The sequence below is a fragment of the Sphaerodactylus townsendi genome, linkage group LG08 (assembly GCF_021028975.2).
Source record: "Sphaerodactylus townsendi isolate TG3544 linkage group LG08, MPM_Stown_v2.3, whole genome shotgun sequence".
Lineage (NCBI taxonomy): Eukaryota > Metazoa > Chordata > Lepidosauria > Squamata > Sphaerodactylidae > Sphaerodactylus > Sphaerodactylus townsendi.
In genome coordinates this window covers 19,753,273-19,770,728 of record NC_059432.1, presented here as the reverse complement: position 1 = coordinate 19,770,728, position 17,456 = coordinate 19,753,273, and the positions used below count along the sequence as shown (strand labels likewise).

General features: G+C 44.4%; 1 protein-coding gene across 2 annotated transcripts in view; it reads left to right on the top strand.

Moving 5' to 3' along the window:
* The window catches only part of SLC16A9 (solute carrier family 16 member 9), a 33,939-nt gene extending 18,874 nt beyond the window's left edge, over positions 1–15,065 (top strand). Inside the window, exons 5-8 of one of the 2 annotated variants that reach the window (XM_048507066.1) lie at positions 5,033–5,176; positions 5,842–5,937; positions 9,221–10,138; positions 13,746–15,065. In XM_048507066.1, the coding sequence (XP_048363023.1) occupies positions 5,033–5,176; positions 5,842–5,937; positions 9,221–10,138; positions 13,746–13,951 (1,364 nt within the window). In that variant the 3' untranslated portion in view covers positions 13,952–15,065. The remainder of the gene's footprint in view (positions 1–5,032; positions 5,177–5,841; positions 5,938–9,220; positions 10,139–13,745) is intronic. The other variant, XM_048507067.1, reaches the window with a different exon arrangement.
* Positions 15,066–17,456: the final 2,391 nt, after the last annotated feature.

The window sequence follows — 17,456 nt, the reverse complement described above, 5'->3', positions numbered from 1 at the left end:
AGGGACATAGTCTCATCCTCAGGCACCCTGATGTGAAACGTTTCCTTACTGACCCCCTTTTAGTGAAATCAGTTGTCTGCAGTGTGTCTGTTGATTGTCCACAGAGAACAGGGGTGGCCCAATCCAGATGCTGGGGACAGTGAGCTTTGGGAGTGGTGGAGGACCACGCTGATGCATTTGTCTCCTCCACTAGCAACCACACTGGCAGAGGAAGCAAACGCGTCGGCTTTCTGCTGCCCCACAGCTCTGTGGCAGGCAAACCTGCAAGTGAGTACCACCGCAGAGCCACAGTGGCATCTGAGCAGTTGCCGGGGCAGGGTGTTCTTGGGAATGGTGCCAACTTTGGTCAGCTTCCACCGGCGTTCCAGCCCGGGAATGCTGTCCTCTGAGCCCACAAACCTGTTTCTGCTATGGAGTGATTCAAGCGGCAGGAGGGTTTTCGCATTAGCCTCCTTCCTGTGCTGCCTGAGGCCCCTTCGAAAGCAGCATGGCAGCACCCCCAGCCGCCACACCACTGTTCCCCACCTGCACTGTGCTGCTAAAGACCCATCCGAAAGAGAAGTATACAAGGCAAGTTATCCACCATTGTGGCCAAAGTCCTCGAAGACTCCAATTCTTGAGAATGATCTCCTTTTTGTTATGCTTTCTTTTAAATTATGGTAAGATTGTAACAGAGTTTAGATTGTCTTCACGCAAGCCTTGCTTCCAACAGCAAAGGCAGGTTCCGTATAAAGCAGGGGTCTTCAAACTATGGCCCTCCAGATGTTCATAGACTACAATTCCCATGAGCCCTACCACTTGGCCATGCTGGCAGGGGGTGATGGGAATTGTAGTCCATGAACATCTGGAGGGCCATAGTTTGAAGACCCCTGGTATAAAGACTGAAATGCTACGTTGGGGGCATGGCTTTAATTCGGTTTAGAATCCTATATAGTCTTGACATTCATTACACAAATGAAAGCGGTATACTTCCTTGTGCTTTACCCTGTCATTGTTACATGGAAACAGAAAAGCATTTTGTTATTGGTTATGTCTGAAATCTGTAATCTCATACAATGCAGCAAATCCCCTTCAGGGAAAGCTCATTATTATTCCTACCAGCACATTGTGGCATCTGATGGATACATTGTTTTGCCAGTGGTGTAAAGTCTGCAGTCACTCAGGTCAATAGCCAATAATTATTATTAAAATATTTTACTCTCTCTCTCGCATGCACACTCACAAAATTAGTTTCTGTAGATGCCCATACTTCCTAAGGTCTTGATCTTAACACTGGTCAAATCATAACTGTGTGGAAAATCAAATAGAATATATACAGCGGTTCCTTGCAAATCATAACTGTGACTTTATCTGGTTTTTTAAAATATGATTAATGTTGGCCTGCCCTGTTCTCAAATCTTAGCGAATCTCATTCCGTCTCTGGAGATCCTTAATCTGGAAAGGCTGGTGGCAAATGATTTAGGACACTTGTGAAGTCTAGTCTGCCAGACCGGAATCCTTGCACTCTAGAATGCATTCCATGTTTTTAAGCAATACACAGAAATGATATGACAAATGCAAAGGAGATCCTCAACAGAGATACGAATGACGAAATCATCCCTTAATATCAGTAAAATGATGGGAGCCGCAGCCGCTGTTCTGGAGAAAAAGTCACCATGTTTCTTCTCTGAAGAAATACTGCTCATTCTGAAGTGGTATTTTGGACAAGTTTTCTGGAACCAGTTGCATTAATATGACAGTAATTTATTATCAAGGAATTATACAACTTGTACTTATGTGATAGATTTATTACGGTCTGCTGACCCATACAAATACAAACAACCATGTACAAATCGTAAATTACAATGCTGGTCAAATAGCTGAACAGCAAATAACAACTTGTACTTGAGATTTCCAACTATTTCTTTGTTTGGGGTGCTGTCTGGTTTCCGGGCTGTATGGCCGTGTTCTAGCAGCATTCTCTCCTGACGTTTCGCCTGCATCTGTGGCTGGCGTTTCAGAGGATCTGGAAAGTTAAGGATGGTAAAAAAAACATACACGTTTTTGGGGGGACTTCTTTGTATTTCTGTCACAAAGCAACACATCCTCTTGTGTAATTTTTGATGATAAATATAAGATGAAATGTCAAAAAAGAAGGAAGGGAAGTTTGAGCTGTGTAAGCAAGAGTTTATATTGATGTTACCCTTCAAGGCATTCCTGGTCTTTCAGTTTTGTTTACCTTTCTGTGCAAACTTTCAGGAAAGGAAATAAAACATCTTTTCTATTCGGGTACACAAGTATCATGCATAATGCTTTTATTTTTCTTTTATTTTGCTCACTGTTTTAAATAAAATCAATATACTTTGCTTTTGGAATTTTATACATACTGGCTTCAGAAGCCAATTTTACTGAAATGTGTGCTAATAATATACTTGATATTTGACTATTAATTTGTTGTGCACATTAAACATTTTAAAAAATCAAAATAGCACTGTCTAGCCTTTTTGCCGATTTCGCCAAATTTCTATATGAGCTTTTTTTTCTGATAAAAGAAAAGGGAAAGGTAAACAATAATACTGTTCAAAACGTTTCTCAAGTAGTTGCTTTAGAAAGCCAGTATTGAGCAAGTATTGCCTTTTTATGTTTCCACTTAGTGGTGTTAGGAATCTGAGGCCTGTTTCTGCACGGGCCAGTAAACATGGGTTAAGGATGGTAAAAAAAACATTTTCGGGGGGGGGGGGGGGGGCTTCGCACAGATCCTGCCCCTAAAGCAAGTCTGCCCCGTGTTATTTCCCACAAACTGGTTTTTTTTAGAATCACAGTCTTTTTGAAAAACCCTGGGTTGAGCTGCTTCAGAGGGAACGGTCAGGCAGGAGGCACTTTATTCAGCTTCACTTTCCTTTAAAAAAAGTTTCCCAGCTTACATCTGCGTAGCCACGCGGGTGCAAGTGGTCGTATCGTGAGACATCAGCATAGCTGCGGGGTTCATTTATGCATGCCTGCATAGCTACACTAAGGTGACCAGATGGTCACCTTTGTGAACCGGGACGGGGGGGGGGTAGGCGGCCGCTCACAGACGCAGGAGCACACTGCCTTCTGGGGCTTGCCGTTTCCTGCCCTGTGACAGGGTGGGAAACGGCAAGCCCCAGAAGGCCATGCTTTTGCAGTCACGTGTGTGGGAGGCTGCCGCACTGCCTTGCGCCCCAGAAGGCAGTGCGGCAGCCTCCCAAAAATTGGGACAATTGAAATAACCTGCGGGACGCAGGACAAATTGTTTGAAGGCGGGACTGTCCCGCCAAAAGCGGGGCGTCTGGTCAGCCTGAACTACACATCGGTAGGTGGTAAATTAAAAAAAAAACAGGCCTCCGTACGAAGGCACAACAGCAACGCGCATTGTTTCCGTGAGCTCCAGTCGCTTCCTGTATGGATGCATGCGAATGTGAAAACAGGAAAGCGGGTTGCTTTATCCCAACTGCAACATGATATACATTTGCTGTGTGGAAAGGGCCTGAATGCAATTTGTTCTTTTTCAGTTCCAGTGGCTACAAGGAAAGATGGGTGAAGGATGTAGTTGCTGTGGCCGTGGGATTTGACAGCAAACCACATTGCAGGTTTTGCCAAGCATTCTCCACAAAATTATCATCCAGTGAAACTAGTTGTTTCCCAAACATGTTACAACAGAAAGGCAGAGGTCTTGAATGGACGCCCTGACCTGGATGGCCCAGGCTAGCCCAATCTTGTCAGATTTAAGGAAGCTAAGCAGGGTCACCTCTGGTTAGTATTTGGATGGGAGACCACCAAAGAATACCAGGGTTGCTGTGCAGAGAAACACAATGGCAAACCACCTCTTGTTAGTCTCCTCCCTCGAAAACTCTGCGGGGGGTCACCAGAAGTCAGCAGCAACTTGATGGCTCTTTACACACACACATTTGAACGGAGAGAGCAGGTGGACATCTGTTGGTTGTTCAGTTGTGTGGGCAGAAGCTGGAAGGTAATGCCCTCCCATCCTCAACTTGGTGAGAGAGAGACTTGGCCTTGAGCGTACTGCAGGGATCACAGTACAATTCTTTCTGTTGAAACGTTGAGGTTTATTTTAGAATTTCAGCATGTTAAGCTATCATATATAGGGGCAATCCATACATTAGTGTGCAAATGTAGGGGCAGTCATCTTGCTGGGAGAACAGAAGTCCAAAGGCTATTGGTTAAATGGAATAAATGGAAATTCTCAAACTTTTGCTCCCTTGGGTGAAGAAAAAAAAATCTGCTCAAATCTCAGCTAACTTGGAAATGGAGTAGCAATTGTCATACATGTTCCCATTCTAGATTCAGGACGTGGCAAGCCAAAAGCAAATCTAGGGAACTAGGGCCACAAATTCTACTTGCGTGCAGGGGAGGATAAAGCAGCTTTGGGATCTAGCAGGTTCTCACCAGTTCCCAAGAGTGGGTTACTAATTATTTGTGTACGCCGAGAGGGGGTTACTAATTGGGTCTGCTTTTCCATTAGAAATTCCATTAGGTCCAAAAATCATAAAGTCCTGTTGTTTCCTATGTGGCTGGTTAGCGAAGGTAGAAAACGGGATAATTCTGCCTGTTGGGATGTTTTAAAAACATGTTTTAGAAATATGGTAAAGTTCCTTGTTTAAGGAAAGTATACTACTTTTGATTTCTAGAAACAATGCCCGGCCACGCCCCCGTCATGCCCCACCCAGTCCCATTGGTGTTACGCCATTGTTTGAATCCCACCACCATGGGAACCTGTTACTAAAATTTTTCGATCTCACCACTGGGATAAAGTGCCACCGAAACTGAAAGTTGACTCACTGCCCTGTGGTACCAAATTGAGAAACACTTCCTGGCTTTACTTCCCAGTTCAGTGTTCAAATACTAGGTCAAATACTAGTCAAAGAGGAATTCCTGTTTCCCCTAATTCTGGGAAACTGCCCTGCCTATTGAGAGCTAATGTGATAAGGGAATGAATCTTTTGAACGCTGTCTTAGAGAGCTTGAAATCACAAACATGTTTTCATTTTTTTTAACCCCTTCAAACCATGTAGGTCCTGTTTGCAGCACATTTGTCTCAGCGTTTGGAGCGAGATCTGTAACTATCTTCAGCAGTTTTATGGTTGCTGGGGGGCTGATGATGAGCAGCTTTGCACCCAACATCTACTTCCTGTTTTTTTCCTATGGAATTCTTGTTGGTAAGAGTTCGTAGAGACCGTTTAAAAAAATGTGTAACATGCCTTTGTGTTCTAGAGCGGAAGGGTGTTTTTGTACTTCGGAGCTGCAGTCCAGTCCTTTAGTTCTCCTTTGTATTGATAAGACCAGACAGCAAAGCATTTGTAAGTTAATTGCCCAATGGTTGCCAGCCTCCAGTTGGGGGGTGGAGATCTCCCAGATTAACAGCTATTCTCCAATCTATAGAGCTCTGTTTCCTCTAGAGCAGTGGTTCCCAACCCGGGCTACGTGTGCTCCCGGGGTATGCACCAGAGTGTCTGGGGGTATGCAAAAAAAAATTAATTACCTAATGGGTTTGCTAATATGGGGGTACAATTTTAGGGAAATGGGTTGCTAAAAGGTACACAAGTGAAAAAAGGTTGGGAACCATTGCTGGAGAGAAAATGGCCGCTTTGGAGTGTGGACTCTGGCAGTATATCTGCTGGGTTGAGGTGTTTTCCCTGCCCAGTCTTCATCCTTGCTGCAGACTGCCTCAAACAGCCTGTTGTAAATCAATGGAGCTTTTGTTGCGGCAGGCCTTTCTAGATTTTGTACCTTAAAAATGATTTTTGCCTTTTTTTTTGCCAATCATAATCCTTATTCAGCAATAAAGGATTCTTCATTTGTGATATCTTTCTTCTCTTTTCAGGACTCGGGTGTGGGTTATTGTATACAGCCACAGTAACTATTACATGCCAGTATTTTGACAAACGTAGAGGCCTTGCCCTTGGTCTTATTTCTACAGGTATGGTTTTCAGCACAAATTAATCTCTTCTGTTCCAAATGGCTCCACACTGGTATAACTCTTCCAAACAGTTCAGACATCATGCAAAACTGTGGTTTGTTTTAACCATTGGCCCTTTCCCCACTTATCGTTTGCTGCACGCTACTCCCCCCAAATAGCGCGGGGTCCAGCGGCTCTCTTCACGAGTCCAGGCGGCGACAACGCAGACGCCCCGACTCTGCCGCACTCATGTCCCCTCAGCGCATGTCATTTCTGGTGCTGAAGAAACGGCACCTTCTGACGCGCGGGGCAGTGGGGAACAGAACCCCGTGGCAGAAATCACTCGCACTGAGAGTAGCGCGCTGCAAGCGGTAAGTGGGGAAAGGGCCATTGTTAGCTTGTGATGCTAAGATTCTGCTTCTAGGTTATCACTTAAATTTTGGCTGGCATTGAGAAAGACTGGTTTCACTCTATAATTCACTCTGTATTTCCCCACTTTGGGCTGGGAAATGCCTTCATATTTGAGCAGTGGTGCCTGCAGGGGGGGGGTGGGAGGTTGAGGAGGGGAGGGGGGACCTCATTAGGACATAATGCCATATAATCCACACTCCAAAGCAGACATTTTTCCCCAGGGGAACTGATGTCTGTCATCTGTAGATTAGGACCTCCAAGTTACTTAAAACGTCTCAAGAACGTTTTCAAAAAAACCCTTACTGCAATGTTTGTTTGCACTCAAACTCCACCAAATGTCTCATGACCATGTGATCTTTTTTCAAAAATTGAATAATTTCAAAAAATTATTTATTTCAACGATGCTCTGATGATCCATTGATTTGTTGCTTTGTTAATTTGTTGATCTGCAAAAACAGCCCCTCCACTCCATATAAACTCCATCAAAATCAGGGGGCGAGGGGAAGACAGCGAGATGATGGGAAGAGATCAAGGCGAGGGATGATAAAATAATAGTCGAGTAAGCATCGAGCGGGAGGCTGAGTGAAGGCACAGAGGCAAGGGGGGAAAGAAAGAGGTGAGAGACACTGAAAAATGGCAGACCAGGTGCCAAGGGGGTGGCTGAGCAACGGCACAAGGGCATGGAAATTGGCCAGGCTTTTTGGTAGTAAATTAAAATGTAATTCTGACCACGCTGTAAGGATGGAAACGTTTCAGTGAAAAGAATCCTCGTAAAAAGGCTTTCAGAAGGGATGGATTAAAAGGAAAATGAAACGTTTCTGGCATAAACGTGGAGAAATGAAGTGCAGAACTCCTCAGACGAAACAATTTGATAATGTGCCAGAAACATTTTGAATGACTTGTGCGGAAAAGGCCTAGTTGTAATTCCAGGAGAGGCCCCAGCTGGAGGTTGGCAGCTCTAGTTTTAGGAGGGGGATGGTGTTTGGTAAGCAAGCCAGAATCTATGTGTTCACACATCACACGAAGCCATAGTTAAGACTAATTGTGGTAAATAACCCAACTTCAAACTAGGATTTTAGAAGTTGGTTTGATGATTCATAGTTCATATTCACAGTTGATACAAGTGTCCTCTGTTCAGAAAATCCCACTCGCCGTAGTTAGCTTTACAGTGCAATCCTATGCAAAGTCACTCTAGTTACAGCCCACTGAAGATACTGTGGCTAGACTGGAGTAACTCTGTAGGATTTCAGTGTTAGGCAATGATTTTTTGTTACGTTTGTCTGAACTGAGCCTTAAATGATGCTTCTCTTATCTATGGTTTACTTTTGTCTGAATTTCTAAGACACACCAAGTACCTTTTTCCTATGCCTGATGTGGAGATGGGGAGACCCCCACATTAGAGAATTTGTCATTTTTCCTCTTCGTAGATTTACCCTGCTCAGAAACCCTGCATAAAATTTGGGGTTTTGTACTTCTGTCAGTGTTAATGTTTTCATATAATACAAAAATAGCTTGAAAGAAGTACATCCTTTTGAAAACAGCCCCATGTGCAAGTTTATCAGTTGTCCCTCCAAATAAAGTCTCTGCTCAGAGCAAAGTATTATAAAATGATCAGTAGTACAACCATAGTTAAGTACATGTGGGCTGCTTAACTGGAGACTATGAGGCCACAGACATCCCACCCAGAACTTACTCAATGCTCTGATTTTTCTGTGTTTATGTGTGAGTGTCAAACCCATGGCATGCACAACACACGGCATGCTGTACTTAGCTTGATGGATTACTAGCTGAACTACATTCTGATTTAAGTAAAGGGTTTGTTTGTTTTTGTTTCATAAATTCTGGGTTGAATCCTAAGATCTGACAGCAGAAGACACTGATGATCTCTTCCTGTCCCCTGCCTGTCCTTTCTGAAATCAACTATTGGATGGAGAGTTCTATACCCTAATCACCGCAGCCAAGAAACTGTGTTCCCCCCTGTATTTTTCTCTCCCATTTGAACGGGGCCACTTGGCACACTACCTGAATTTCTTAATAAACCCTTCTCAAAGGAGAGCCATAATGCTCGCCAGGTTTAGTGTTATGCCTTCTGCCTTGTTACATGGCAGATTTAATAAGCAAGGGAAGGCTAAAAGATTGTGCCCATGTAACGATGGCTCAGTTGAATCTCTGGCCCACCAATTACTTACACTGTCTCAGATTCAAGGAAATCAGATCCAAGTATGTGAATCTTACTCCTTTACATTACCCCATCTCCCCGATTTAATTAGGTTACACTACTTGTTGGACAACCCTGATCCTGTTCTCTGTATGATAGTGGCAGACTTTCTCCTGGAAATTACTAAACGCCAGTAGATTTCCTTCGACCTAACATTTATTTCCTGTATTGTATATTCTTTTTTTTATTATTGTTGTACTGTTGTCTATGCCAATAAAGGCTTGCTAAGAACTGTCCTTTCTGACTCTGGGAAAGTTTATTCTTTTGGCTGTGGGGACCCCCTTGGAGTAATGGCCATGTGGGCCGGGAAGCTGGTAGGGGGAAGGGAGGAGGTGAAACTTCTCCCTCTTCCATGAGTGGAGCTTTGCAGAAAGAAGAGGAAGACCTTAAACCAGAAGCATGGTTTCAATCACCCATTTGTGTGGCTGTTACTCCACTTGTGTTCCACGACTCAATGTAAACTTTCCCAGGTCAGAAATTACTGGTGTGGGGAGAAGAAAAGTGGGAAGACAGGTAACCTTTGTGAGGTCTTTGCGATGGTCCTTGTGCTGGATCCAGTCCAATAGGTCCAGTCATTAGATGACGTGCAGTATTGTCACACTAGAAGTTGCTCTATGAAATGGTTTTAAATGTGTCTTTTAAAGTGTGTCTCTCTTCTCTCCCCCTCCCCACCAGGATCAAGTGTTGGACTTTTTATCTATGCAGCTTTGCAAAGAAAACTAATTGAACTTTACGGGTTGGAAGGCTGCCTGCTTATTGTTGGCGCGCTGTCCCTAAACATCCTAGCCTGTGGAAGTCTAATGAGGCCTTTGCGTTCGGGCAGTTTTTCCTTACCAGAGAAATCAGGCCTTGAGAAGATTCCAGACCAGTACCTCATTTATAGCGAAAAGGAAAAAAACCTTTATGAAGAAAATGTAAACATACTGGAAAAGGCCAGCACTGAAGGAAAAAGTGTGAACAAACCCTTCGGCGGCGATTGTAAACAGGAATCTCTTGTGAACAAGAACAGACTGTCCTCAGTAGCATCGAAAGAGACAGACACTTACAAAATGAAAGTTGCAGAGCAGACATATTTCTGTAAACAGCTTGCCAAGAAGAAATGGCACCTATATTTAGACTACTGGGCAGAAACGCTCAGTCTTTTTAAAAACAGAGTATTTTCATCGCTTTTCATCGCCATCTTCTTTTTTGACATCGGCGTGTTTCCTCCGTCTTTGCTGATGGAAGACATAGCCAGAAGTTCAAATATCGGCGAAGAAAACTGTGTCATTCCTCTCGTTTCCATCATAGGCATTATGACCGCCATTGGTAAACTTGCTTTGGGGATATTAGCGGATTTTAAATGGATGAACACTTTATATCTGTACGTCCTGACCTTGATAATGACTTCAGTGGCACTGTTTTTGATTCCATTTGCCCAAAGTTACATTATGCTGGCCATACTTTCGGGGGTTTTAGGTTTTCTGACAGGCAATTGGTCCATTTTTCCATATATCACAACAGAGACCGTGGGAATAGAGAAATTAGCACACGCATATGGTATACTGATGTTTTTTGCTGGACTTGGAAATAGTCTTGGACCACCAATTGTAGGTAAGAACACATTTAAACACCTATGTATGGTTTTTTTTTAAAGTCATTTCATTTTGTGTGTTACGCGACTTATGGTGACCCTAAGAACTAATGACCTCCAAAACAATCTTTATTATTAACAACCTTGCTTGGGTCTTCCAAACTGAAGGCTGTGGCTACTTCAGTGGAGTCAGTTCTAGTAGTTGGTGGCAAATTTAAAATTTATTTGAATAAGTGATTCTGGAAGAAAATGAATGTCACCCCTTCTGCAATTCAGACTTCATTATACATGTGAAAAGGTACTCATTAGATACTAAAGCCTATAAGATAAAGGGGTTTCTTCTAGGGCCCTTTCCCCACTCACCTTTGTCCGAGGGTTGCTGCGCGCAATTCCCGGCACGTGCAATTTGTGGCGCGTGCCCCGGCTTCCCCACGACATCAAAAGGCGGCATTTCAAAAGGCGCCAGGAATTACGCGCGCTGAGGGGGCGCGAGAGAGGCAGCGTTGGGGCAGCTACGTGCTCGCCGCCCCTGAGGTGGGGAGTGCAGCTGGACCCCGCGCTACTTGAGGAGTGTAGCGCTAGGCTTAAGGTAAGTGGGGAAAGGGCCTATATTCTAATTCTGTTTGTAGGTTGAAATATCTTAAGCCAGTCATTTTATAAACCAGGGATCCATCACATTATGAACAGTGGCACCCACCAACATCTTTTCTTCCCCCTGCCAATTATTTTTAGGAAGCTGGTGGTGATTTTGCAAGCAAGGTTTTTGATTAACTATTGGGGGTTTAATTGGCTGTGCAGATTTTTTTTTAAATGCTGCTTTGGCAGCAGTTGCTGCCACAGCACAAGAATCTTCTACACTGTGGCACTGAAGGTTAGCTGTTGCCGTCATTTTGTGACTGGCTTTGCATAGTGCGGCAGCCATTTTGTGGCAAAATGCACAACAAAGATATAGTGACTGGAAGGACCCTAAATATAAACCAAGAACAAAACTATACCCAGGCTTCCAAAAAAATCGTTTCAACTTGATCAGTACATCAACTGCTACTGGCAAATAATAAATGTGTGTAAGAGGATCTGTAGCGCAAAAACAGAGGCAAGTATTAGTCTCACATAGATTGAATACATATAAGAAACTACCAATACCATGTATTGTGTTCAAACGCGCCAAACTCGAGAATCATAAAAAGGCCAAGGTTCAAGATGAGCTCCCTGGTTTTATCCCCGCTTCATGGTATTAAACCAGTTCACCAGCTTGAATTTTCCCTCTTGCCTGTCTTGGTTTGGAAACACTTTCATTCTATATTCAACCTAAATAAATTAACATATTGGCTATTGTATATTATTAGAACAATACCTTAATGGGGCTGCAGCTGGAGAAAAAAAATTGGCAGAATTTGGGTTGGGGTGGTGGTGAGACACTGGCATGTACCTTCTTTGACACTGCCCAGTGTTTCTTGGTCTGTATTCCATTGTGGGATCTACGTGTAATTTACAAAAGTCCAAGTGTAAGCATCTCTCAGAAGCACAGGAAACATATATTTTCAGTCTGACTTGGGGGCTTATGCCCCCCCCCCCCCCCCGATCCATCAGGAGATTTGTGGAAGAATATACTCTCACTAAGTTTGGCAAAAAATCCAAACTTCACATACACGCTACAGGGGTCAGTGCTATCAGTCACAGACCAGGAAAGGGATTTGGGCGTCTTAGTTGATAGTTTATTTATTTTATTTATTTATCAGTCTTATATACTGCCCAATCCCCGAAGGGCTCTGGGCGGTTGACAACATAAAATTTCAGATACATAGTAGACTGTAAATAATTTAAATTAAATTTAAAATGCAGCAAATAATAAACAATGCCCGCAATTCCTATTAGACCCTCCCAGGAGGGGAGAAGAGCATGGGTCACATAGATGGTAATAGGCCCAAAACATAGGAGGGTGGTTCCATAGTTCCATGGGAATGTCAACTCAGTGCATGGCAGCTGTGAAAAAGGCAAACTCTATGCTGGGGATAATTAGGAATGGAGTTGATAATAAAACTGCAAGGATTGTCATGCCCTTATATAAAGCCGTGGTGTGACCGCACTTGGAGTACTGTGTTCAGTTCTGGTCACCACATCTCAAAAAGGATATCGAAGAGATAGAAAAAGTGCAGAGAAGGGCAACGAGGATGATTGAGGGATTGGAGCACCTTCCTTATGAGGAGAGGCTGCAGCGTTTGGGACTCTTTAGTTTGGAGAGGAGACATCTGAGGGGGGATATGATTGAAGTCTATAAAAGTATGCATGGGGTAGAAAATGTTGACAGAGAGAAATTTTTCTCTCTTTCTCACAATACTAGAACCAGGGGGCATTCATTGAAAATGCTGGGGGGAAGAACTAGGACTAATAAAAGGAAACACTTCTTCACACAACGTGTGATTGGTGTTTGGAATATGCTGCCACAGGAGGTGGTGATGGCCACTAACCTGGATAGCTTTAAAAAGGGCTTGGACAGATTTATGGAGGAGAAGTCGATCTATGGCTACCAATCTTGATCCGCCTTGATCTCAGATTGCAAATGCCTTAGCAGACCAGGTGCTCAGGAGCAGCAGCAGCAGCAGCAGCAGAAGGCCATTGCTTTCACCTCTTGCATGTGAGGTCCCAAAGGCACCTGGTGGGCCACTGCGAGTAGCAGAGTGCTGGACTAGATGAACTCTGGTCTGATCCAGCAGGCTAGTTCTTATGTTCTTATGTTCTTATTTATGAGCTTATGCTGGACCCAAAACCATTATTATCTAGTCCTGGCCAGATTAACAGTGCCTTCAAGTTTCCATCCAGTAAGTGGGTTGCCCTTGTCTGTGTAATTGCCAGGAGGGATCTTTTTGCCCATTTTGCTGCCTTTAAAGCCAATCCAATTTTATATCTGGATAAATCTCTATTGAAACTCACATATGGCACCCAATTCGGTCCCTACATTGATTTGACTCCCTTAAAGTGAATTCAGTTGGGATTGGGGTGCTGTGTGGTTTCCGGGCTGTATGGCCGTGTTGGGATTTCTCAGGGCCCAATTCAGTGCTCCAAATTGCACCCCTAACATGGTCCTTCGGCAGGAGGCTGGGTTGGTTATTATTAATTATTAGTTGAAATGCCACCTTCAACCAGCAGGCCTTATCCCTTTCTGTCAGTCAATCTGCAATCTTCTTTAAGTTGGAAGGAAATCAACAAACTCGTCATTATTGACCTAGCCCCTGATCATTTACTGGAAAGGGGACTTATCGATGACTTGCAGCCCCTTTATGCATGTAGTGCTAACCCCCACAGTTGTCAACTTCACAGCGGGTTCTTCCTGCTTTTTTGTTGTTGTTTAAATGGGATTCTCCTGCTGCAAAATGTCTTCAGCTGATCTGATCTGCTATTTTACTCACTTGTGAGATCTCCGACTGCCAATCAAAAGCTCTGCTAGCACTTGGCCACACCCACTTTCCTAAAGCACTTGGTGGGCCCCAGGAAAAGTATCAGAGGGTGCTGCGGTGCCCACGGGCAGCATCGGGGGGGGGGGGGGGGGGGGATAAAAGAATGTATTTAGAAACTGTTAATGTTTTCAGTCGAGGTTTATGTGCCTGACTTTTAAAATTTCTTTTGCAGGTTGGTTTTATGACTGGACAGAGTCCTACGACACAGCGTTTTATTTTAGTGGACTTTGCGTCTTGTTCGGAGGGCTGCTTTTGTTGACAGCTGCCCTTCCATGTTGGAACAACTTGAACAGCAGCAAACAGCCTGAAAAGCCGCTGCCAAATATGTACTCCTACAAAGTTTCAGCCGCTGCTGAGCTGCCAGCGAAGAGCCTTTGATTGCCTTTTTATACTGCACAGCAAGATATTTTAGTAATTTGCCCCGTTTTTATTTATGAAGTGAGAAAACTCTTCTTTTGTATTACGTTGAAATGTTTTTTTAGGTTTGATCCAGAGCTTCTGGCATGCATGGGAGCAACGGCCGGCAGACCTCCTTCGCACAAGGATCATTTGGGAGGGCAGCCGTGTTCATCTGCAATAGAAGCACTAGCTTTGAGTCCAGTAGCGCCTTGGAGACCTACAAGATATTCGGGGTGTACCCTTTTGAGAGTCGGATGAAGGGAGCTTTGATGTTCAGAAAGCACATACCCCAGTCCCCGTCCCCCCCCGCCCCCCCATCTTGACCTCTGAGTTTGATGCTGGACTCAAATCTAGCTGTGGAAGGAGTCTTTTACCTTCCCGTTGCCAAAAGTGAGTGAACCACACTTGTGCCTACCTAACTGGGCTGTAGCCACTTTATCAGATCCAGAGTTCTTAGCAGGCGCATTTACAAAGCTCTCAGACGTATATGGAATTCCTGCATCAAGACTTTCCCGTTGGCTTCAGTATTGGGCAAGCAATACACATCCAAAATACTGAAATTAGCAGGGAAGGTTTTGAATACACAGAGGTTCCAAAGAGCCACAGACGTATACACGAGAGCCATATCTCTTTCCTGCCATTTCTTTTCCCCCACTTGCTTATGGTATATTCTGCTACATTTGCACCAGCTCTTTTTTTAAAAAAATGAACAAAATGTATTTTATACAAACTTGATGTAAACTTTTTGCTTGTCTGACGATTATGGCACTTGCTTCTCTCAGAAATCTTGATTGCTCTGTAGGGGAGAAACTTGCTAGAGAAGATCTCATTGTATCAACCTGAATGTAATATGAGTCAGTGGTGCCTGCTTTCCAACCAGGTAAACATTCTTTTAGGGTAATATCTCATTGATTGCTTTCAAAGAGAAATTTTGGTTGCCTTACCTGCAAAGTAAGCAGTGCGAACTTGAGATACCACTGAAGATGCTGCACTCCAAATATTTTACTACTCTCTTCTGCATAAGTCTGTTTTTTGTAAAAGCGATGAACCAAAAGATATGAAACCAAGGAATAAATACAAACTGTGAAACCTGCTGCAGAAGCAGTCATATGGTCATGAAAGTGTTTTGCCATATTCCAGTCTAGGTAAGTTTTGGGACAGGATATTCTTAAAGAAGAAGAAGAGGAGGAGGAGTTTGGATTTATATCCCCTCCTTCTCTCCTGTAGGAGACTCAAAGGGGGTTACAATCTCCTTGCCCTTCCCCCCTCACAACAAACACCCTGTGAGGTAGGTGGGGCTGAGAGAGCTCCGAAAAGCTGTGACTAGCCCAAGGTCACCCAGTTGGCATGTGTGGGAGTGTACAAGCTAATCTGAATTCCCCCAGATAAGCCTCCACAGCTCAGGCGGCAGAGCGGGGAATCAAACCCGGTTCCTCCGGATCAGAGTTCACCTGCTCTTAGCCACTATACCACTGCTGCTCTTTTAGTGCATTTTATTAAAATATAGCCCAGTGATGGCGAACCTTTTCAAGACTGAGTGCCCAAATTGCAACCCAAAACCCACTTATTTATCGCAAAGTGCCAACACGGCAATTTAACCTAATGTTAAATATTGAGATTTTAGTTTAGAAAAAATGGTTGGCTCCGAGGCGTGTGTTACTCTGGAGTAAGCTTGGTGAAGCAACCGTGCAACACTTCGAATGGGTAAATCACGACCCTAGGAGGGTTTACTCAGAAGCAAGCCCCATTGCCAGCAACTGAGCTTACTCCCAGGTAAAGGATCATGCCCATGGCAGCCTAGATGTGTGTGTGTGTGGGGAATGATTTTCCGCCCCCCCCCACATGACGAACTCTGTGCACGCGTGCCCACAGAAAGAGCTCTGAGTGCCACCTCTGGCACCTGTGCCATAGGTTCGCCACCACTGACATAGCCTGTAGACTCTGATTAGTTTTAATGGGGAGTTTACTTCTAAGTTTTCAAGTATTTTAATGCTGCTACCAACCAAGAACTTGTCTCATACGTGCCCCAAACTAATTAGAGGGACAAGCATGTTCAGTTCACGTTTGTTTCCCTATAGTTTTTGAGGCAATGGTAACTTGTAGTCTTACCAGTTGAGGATTTTCATAAAACTGTTTTGCAAATCAGTGAACTGGCCAACACACAAAAGAATCCCAAGTGTTTCTGGTTAGACCTGCCATCTTGTGGTCAAAGATGAAACTTCCTTTAAAGATAGCAACATACTTCAAATGCAGTGTCCATCTTTGGATTTCACTGAAAAAGTTTTCTTCTGCGAGGCACATCCGATCTTCTTCCCTTTGATAACAATAATGCTGAAATCTCCGACTATCAATTACAAAAGGCAACGTTGCTCAGATCTACGCATTCGCTACGCCGATATATTACAACACCCTAGGTTCTCGGGAAGAATCTAAAGCAGTGATGATGAACCTTTTTGAAACTGAGTGCCCAAATTTCAACCCAAACCCCACTTATTTATCACAAAGTGCCAACCCAGCAATTTAACTTGAATGCCGAGGTTTTAGTTTAGAAAGAACCGATTGGCTACCTCTTCCTCCGCCCAACCCGCTCAAGCAGGGGCCAGCCTGCTCAAGCCTCCAGCACGTCCCACGTGCACTGCACTGTGCCTCTCTAGCATCTCTGCCTCCTCTGTGCCCCCCCCCCTCGGGCAGCAGCCACCCAGAGCACAGGCACCAGGCCTGCCAGCCGAGTCCACACCTGTTCACCATGGTGTGCGCGCCTCATGCTCAGTGGCCCAGGGCAGCCTAGATGTGTGTGTGTGCAGGGTGTGTGTGTGATTTTCCGCCCCCCACATGACGAACTCTGTGTGCACGTGGCCACAGAGAGGGCTCCGAGTGCCACCTCTGGCACCCGTGCCGTAGGTTCGTCATCACTGATCTAAAGTGTATGAAGGCCAATGCCGGCTGAAGATCTGGCTGCCGTGATTTCATATAATAATAAAGGGTTGTCTAGTTGCAACTGATGTATGGTGACCTTGCTTGGGATTTTCAAGGCAAAGGATGAGCAGAGGTAGTTTGCCATTGCCTTCCTCAGCACAGTAGCCCTGTCCGTCCTTGGTGGTTTCCCACCTACATACCATGACCAACCCTGCTTGGCTTATGACATCGGAACAAACTTGATCTATCATGGACTCTCGTACCATGTTCTGATGCATGCTGCTCTTTCAGGTGGCTGCACTGAATTGTCCTGTACTTTGTCCACATAAACCTGCGATATCTTCTAATCTAGATTCTAATCTGGAGAACCGGGTTTGATTCCCCACTCCTCCACCTGAGTGGCAGAGGCTTATCTGGTGAACCAGATGTGTTTCTGCACTCCTACATTCCTGCTGGGTGATCTTGAGCTAGTCCCAGTTCTTTGGAATTCTCCCAGCCCCACTTACCTCACAAGGTGTTAGTTATGGGAAGAGGAAGGGAAAGGAGCTTGTAAACCACCTTGAGACTC